Source organism: Gavialis gangeticus, unplaced genomic scaffold (assembly GCF_001723915.1).
Source record: "Gavialis gangeticus isolate Ggan-Ray unplaced genomic scaffold, GavGan_comp1, whole genome shotgun sequence".
Classification (NCBI taxonomy): domain Eukaryota; kingdom Metazoa; phylum Chordata; order Crocodylia; family Gavialidae; genus Gavialis; species Gavialis gangeticus.
Window position 1 is genome coordinate 57,315,969 of NW_017729022.1, and position 7,237 is coordinate 57,323,205.

The window sequence follows — 7,237 nt, forward strand, 5'->3', positions numbered from 1 at the left end:
TTTAGCCAGGAGTTGTTAGATTCAGGACTTGTTTTCACCTATCTGATCATAGCAAAAGAGCCAAACTAGTGGTCTGTGACTGTCAAAGTTCAGCCCAGGTGACCTGAATAAAAAGAGGTGGTTATTTGTTGTTTATATTATAGTAGTTTATGACCTTAAATTGTATTCCTAAGCCACAGGCCAGTATTTCTCTTCATGGGAATATAGATATGGTAAGAAGCACTTAAAAAAAAAAGCATAATGCAAAGGCAAACAACACTGATTTTGTTTTAAGACAGTATGTAGGTGGGATATCCCCCACACAAGTGTTTTGCATTACACTGTGCAGTCAGCACCAGCTGAGAACACAAAAATAGATCTGCTTCTCTTAGCACAAAGCACAGCCAGAGAAGAAGAAGAAGAGTGAAAGGAGAAACCAATGCTAGTCAGTTTCTCTTTGGTGTCTCATTTATCAAAAAATAATTAGTTAACTTAGTTCGTCTTTTAATAGCTTATTAGATTTCAATATCTAAGGTTTGTTCAGCCTGAGAAAGATCAACACAAACTAATATTCAGGTGTCTTCCCATTCATTTCTCTTGTACATTTCTTTATTTAGGATGCAAAGGAATATGCTTGTTTTTGAGTTTTGACCATAAAGTGAATGCCACACTTCATTACTAGCACAAAAACTATCATCTAAATACTAATTCACATTGATGCTTGTACTTACTAACTGCACATGAAACTGTTTGATCATCTCCACTTGCAAATTCACAATGTCTCGGTGGCATGCTTCTCTGGGGAGACAAATAAAAAACCCAAATTATACCTTATCTTCACTGTCAATTTCACAAATTGTAATTCTCTTCTCATTCCAAAGTACATAAGCTGCTCCACTTGATCCCCACCACCATAGAATATCATAGAAACAAAAGTGGGGACTCCTACTGCCCCCCTTCCTAATTGGTGCAGAAATACCAGAGTTATGAAATAATTCAGTATGGTCTGTATCTGTTCACATCACCCAATTTCAGCAGACCAGCTGCTGTGATATGTCACTTTTTAAACCCTCGGGGAAAAAAAAAAGGCATTTAAGAGCAATATAGAACATTTAAACCCTTGTCTCTTTGTTGATTATAGGACAGGGAATGTCAATAAAATACATTTGGTATTTTCATCTGCACATTACAGGTTTCTCTTAGATTTATATTGTATTTTTATTCAATTTAAATTTTAAGCTCTGTTGTTCACACAGCACTATACATAACAGTGATTCTCAATTCAGCTGAAGTCATTCACCTTTAATGGAGTATAAGATTTTCAATATCAGTCCACAGTCTGGGAAGGTACCTGCTTATTGCACCAGTGTTTAGAAAACAGATTATGCAACAAGCCATGTCAAATTTCTCTCAAATCTAGTGAATATTCCAGATTATGTAAGCATAAACCCAGCACAGGTAGTCTAACTGAAAATCCCTTTTACTGGTAAGTAACCTTAGTTTTTCTTAGAGCACACTCGGTGCATATTTCTTATTGCCAGGGCTTTCTCTCTTCAAAAACTGTACTGGGAGATTACTGTGCACAGCCACCAGAGACTCTCATTTCTGGGCCCTAGCAAAGTTTATATGTTATAGTAGTTATTACTACTTGGAGACGAAATGAATCCTATGGAATGATGGTTCAAGAGCTTTCCACATAACCCCCAATCCTCAGCACTCAGGAGTTCTTAGCAACAAACTTTGAACTATCAAAAACTTAGGAGTTTGGAGGAAAGTACTGGAGCCTGTTCCATCAAAATCTAATGCAAAGAACAGCTGTAGTCAATGAAGTATGGATCAAACCAGTCTCCCCTTCCTAGTCTTCCAATACTTAAGTTAATGGACAGAAAATATGAGACTACAGCAGGGTTTGGCAAAATACAGCCCATGGGCCAGACCCAACCAACTGATTGGATCTGGGCCACGGTTACCCTTGTGGTGCTCCGCATGAGGCCAAGCCCCGTTTAGGGCAGCCTGCACCTGCCAGCCCAGTCCTGGCCAGTGCACACAGCTTTTGGTGAGGCTGGTCTTGGTACGGCTGCTGCTTGGCTCCCCTCACCTCCGGCAGTGGCTCCTCCTCCTGCCCCTGCCGCAAAAATAATCAGGAATGCGGCCACATTGGGCCACTTGTTTAACTAGTTCAACTATTACTATGTGGTCAACACTTTAGAGTCCACCTGGCCAAACTAACTCTCAGAGACATCAAACCAATGGCTTCCTTCAGGGATCAGAACTGGCACCTCTCTTTTTTGACCTGTACATTAATGACCTGCCTGCAACTGGCTCATGAAAATTTGCTTGTGCTGATGACAGTGCCTTTGCCAGCCACGCTCATGACTTTTCAAGTATGGAACTCACACTAAATGGAGACATGAGACTGATACCAGAGTACTGCCTAAAGTAGAGCCTCAAACCAAATATCTCAAAGACTGCCTCAAGTATTTTTCATCTACATAATGCCAGTGCCAATTGTGAATTCACTATCCTGCATTATCAAGTTTAGACTCCTGCTATTGCTTGCAACATATAACCATTCATAAACTATTCAAGTTTGACCTACAAAGATAGTATCTAACATTTGGTATGTCCAAATGTCCAGTAAGTTGTGCTATAAAAATGTAGGGGTATGTCTACACGGCACTATGAAATGCAACACAGATATACCAAAGCTAGTTCTGAACAAGCCAGGTTGGGTATCTGAAGCAGCAGAGCCATGTCTAGGTGATGTTCTTCCTGAGCTGATTAGCCCTGTTCAGTAGGTTATATTAGCCTGGGCAGACCACTGTTCTAATTTGGATATACTGCCCTTGGTAGCCAAGCTAACTCATTCAGAGCTAGCACAACTATTTCTACATGGCACTGTATCATACCACACATACTTATCCAAAATGACAAAAACAAGGCATGCATGCACTTCCTGTACAAAACAATAATGCTAAGCCTCTTTTGTCTCCAAGTCTCCATCCTCCACAGTAAAATCATAACCTTTCTTTTCCTACTCAAATATATTTCTTTCACTTCCACTGGTAGGTGGCTAATCCTTCCTTCCTTGCTAACTCACTTATCTGAAGCAGAAAAAGGTTTCTCTTTAGTTAGTTTAAATTCTAACATGACTCCCTTAGAATTTCCTTGAGGTGGAAGTACAGCCATTTTCATTAAAATTGGAGATAGGATGAGGGAGGGAAAAAAAGATTAAAAAAATACATTTGGCAAGAAATCAGAAAAGTTACTTTTCTTACGTTATCTTCTCTACATTAAAACAAAAGCTACAGCATTTTTTCCTCTTAAATACAAATAAAAGGGAACATTTCTGGGGTAGGTGGAAAAACACCAAGACAGAAAGAAATATTCAGTCTCATGCCATATATAGCTTTTACCAACAACATGCCACATACTAAAAAGTGTTTTAAACAAACAACAAAAAAGAAATTAGAAGATTTGGGGTAACTGTATTTTTAATAAGAGGTTAGACTGTGGATTGGTACAGGATGGTTTTGATGGGTATGATCCTAATCTCAGGAAGGGGGCTGGATTGGATGACCTGTGGAGGTCCCCTTCCAGCCCCACGTCTCTATGATTCTATTACTCTATTTATACAGGATTGATATAACAGCACCTAGTGTTTGATCACATTGGACCAGGAGTTCTGGGAAGACTACTGCCATCACCTACAAAAAGGGACTGACTGAGAGCTGCTCCATGTTGGTAAGTGCATCAAAACAGCTACTCCAGTCTTCAGTGTAAACCCATTCCTGAATAAAAATGCCTTTCTAGATTGTGGGAGGAACAGCAGGTTGGGGGAGGGCTGAAATTCTCTTTGGAAAATTCTTTTCAGGCATATTAAATTTAATCAATAAAGTTCATTGCCAGTGCTACCATGTGTTTTTAAAAACCCTACACCTCTCCCTTTCTTACATATTTTTGGCCCTGAAATAGTTAACAATCCACAGGATTAAAGAAATAATGATAATAATTTTTTTTTAATTCAGCAGCCTTACTGGCATCAGAATAACTGTCCATTGAAAGAAATGGTGCAGTTCACAGTCTAAGCTATTCCAGGCTCTTTGCAAACAGTTGTCTTGGTTATATTCAGGTCACCTTTCACTTGCTTAGATAGGACTTCGTGTCATGTTAGCCAACACATTTTTTAAAATCTATTATGGAGAAAGCAGAGTTTCTTTAAAAATGATTACTGGTCAAAACAAAGATTAAAACTGAGAAAGGGGAAACAATTAGACAGGTAGTGGGGGACAGCTTTCTGACTAGAAGAATCACTGGACTCTCCCAATTTCCCCAAAGAAAAACAAAGCTGGAAAATGACACCAGACAGTGAAGTACAGGAACTATTTTTTATTGTCATCTAGTCTGTCATGACTTACAAAAATCTAGAATTTCAAGAAATGTAATATATTTTTGGCTCACTTCCCTATATTTTGTGCCAAGAAGCAAAAAGCCATCCCTCTGGCTTGCCTTGGGATGTTTTGCTTCAGTGAAGCAAAAGAACTTTCAGTAATGGCTCCACACGCAGGAATAAATCAATGCCAACCAATCTTCTTCATTTTTGATATTGGGTACTTCTTTTTATGTAAAGCTGCTCCTGTAAGATTTCTCTTAATGCTGCAGTCAATAACAACTGATTCCATAGCTTTGCAGCTATCTAGACTGAGCAAAGCTCAAGGCGTTGCCTTAACAACTTACTTCCTTGTAAGTAAAAAAGCCACACCAACAGCTCAATATGTTTTCACCAGAACACAAAAGCAAAAGTGAAGTAGAGAAACTCCGATGGGGTCCTGGTCACACCTAACCCGTCACTTAATTTTTTAAAAGTTTCAGATATCATAAGTTCATTAGATTCAACAAATTAAACTACACATACAGAAATTGTAAAAAAGATAGCACTAAAAAGCTTAAAACATATTGGGTCTGATATAACTGCCATGAAGTCTATAGGGCTGGCTGATGTTGTAGTGGTGACAGGCCAGAAAAAATGAGCAAGGCAAAGATTTTTGTGGATGATCTCTTTTACTGGACCAACTGTAGAGCTTGGAGAAACACAAATTACACAGGTGGACCATTAAGAAGTAACACTAACAAAAATCCTCACCTTTTGCACTACATCTATAGTAGCTTTTAAATTTATTTCAGTATGGAATTGCATTGGATCCCTGGGGACACTTTTGCACATGCTCGGAGGGGGGCTTAATTAGAGAAGCTCCAAGAGCTGCTGTAATTAAAGCTCCACAGCATCTCCTTCAAACAAGCTTTAGCTCAAGTACCCCCTGCCACCATTTTGAAGCGTGGGGACACTGATACATGAAACGTGGAGGCTGGCTGGAGCGCAATAATTATCATGCTCCAACAGACTTAATTTAATTGAGTCTGCTCACATGCGCTATAATTACAGCACATCGGAGAAGCCTCTGCCCTCATGTACAAGCACCCTAAGGTACCAAAAACCCAATTTCCCAGTGATATCCAACCATTTTGCCTCATAGGATAGGTGGGTGGTATCCAGCCTGTTCATGGGCTGGATCTGTCCAAAAGACTCAGTCTAGCACTCAGGACAGATGGGGCTCAAGCCCATTCCAACTGTGTGGTGAGCATCCCAGCCCTGACCCAGACATACTGGGGGAAGGGAAGGGTGTGTTCCTATCCAGCCATGTGGCAACAGCCCAGTCCTGAATCAGCTATGTGGGGGAGGAGGACACAGCCAGACCCTGGTCCAGATATGCAGGGGTAGTCCAGGCCCAACCCGGCTATGCACCAGTGGCCCAGCCTAGTCCCTATCTGGCTGCTATAGAAGGGGAAGAAAGAAGGCCTCCTGGGCCCAATCCAACTGCATGGCAATCGCATGGCATGGCCTGGCCCGGCCACAATCCAGCAGCAGGGTGGGGCAGTGGGAGGAGGCATCTCAGGCCTGATCTGGCCACAAGTGCCTTGTTTATTTTGACAGTTGGAGATGGGTGGCAATATTAATTGCCACTGCTCCCCTACTGCCAAAGTTCCCAAACTGTGGGGAGCCCCACAGGTTGGATGCTCTGGCTTCACAGGCTGGATTTAGCCTGCAGGTCAGTGGTTGAACACCCCTGCCTTATCCCAAAATGGTTAATCCCCAAAGGAGAAGCTCCTATTCCTAGGATTAAAGAATAAAAGATTCCATGGTACATTAAAAACTTCATTCAACTGAAGATCTCAGCTAACCCAAAAAGTACTCAGATAGCAAGCCAAGCAAATAAATTATGTTTCTGAGTTGCTCCCCTGAATAGGAGCCTCACCCTAATGAAGTAGTGGAGCTATTCTCACAAGATTACATGAATGCTTACAGGTTTGTCACTGACACTATTAGGTTAGGCAATGCATAAACACAACTATTAGACAGCTTGCTGACCAATGAAAGATTCAAACCCCATTTATTGCAATATAAATGAAAAAGTAGAATTCTGATCCTCTAGAACAGAAAGGTTTGTTCAACAATTCAGAGTGTGTGTGTAAAAGTTACCTTAAACTGTAAAATTGAATTGAAAAACAAGGTCAATGAAATAGCTGGCTGTACTTGGATTTCAGTACCTGAAATCATCCAGAGTTTCTTGTATCATATTTTGAATGAAATTAATTTGAATTGATGTCAAGGGTGCATTTGGTCTATTACTTCCAATGGTGTCTACTATTTTTTCAGATAATGAACTGGCAACTCCAGCAGAAACAGCTGATGTTATCTTTGGACCTGTAAGTAAATTAAGAGTATAAGAATGATTCTGGACAATTGAAAGTTTCTGTTATTCTACAGCAGTGGTTCCCAAACTTTTTTGTGCCACGGCCCATTTGTAAACATCAATGGCCAGTCCAAATCCAGTACCCCTCACTCCTGACTTGCTGCCTCCATTCCCAAGCCTCAGACTCCCAGCATGTGGGGCCATGGGCGGAGTGTGTGGGGGTATAGGGAGCCCAAACAGCCTCTTGCAGGCTGGAAGTCTGCCAGCCTGCAAGGGAAAAGCCACGGTTTCCCAAATTTTTCTCCTGTAAAGGAGAATCCATTGTTAAAGTTTACTTGCGACCCTTTTGTATATTCTTGTGAACCACCTTTGGGTTGTGACCCACAGGTTGAGAAGTACTGTTCTATAGAACATGTTCTAAAGCACCCTGTTCAAATTTGCTGATGACACTAAGATGTGGGGGGACGTGGGCACACTAGAAGGAAGCAACAGGCTACAATCTGACC

At 40.9% G+C, this 7,237-nt stretch overlaps 1 protein-coding gene across 5 annotated transcripts in view; it reads right to left on the reverse strand.

Annotated features, from left to right (window-relative positions):
* The window catches only part of NEDD1 (neural precursor cell expressed, developmentally down-regulated 1), a 45,835-nt gene that overhangs the window by 6,041 nt on the left and 32,557 nt on the right, over window positions 1-7,237 (reverse strand). For all 5 annotated transcript variants that reach the window (XM_019515041.1, XM_019515037.1, XM_019515042.1 and 2 more), the window contains exons 13-14: window positions 6,586-6,742; window positions 711-777 (exon numbers count right to left, since the gene is read on the reverse strand). In XM_019515041.1, the coding sequence (XP_019370586.1) occupies window positions 711-777; window positions 6,586-6,742 (224 nt within the window). The remainder of the gene's footprint in view (window positions 1-710; window positions 778-6,585; window positions 6,743-7,237) is intronic.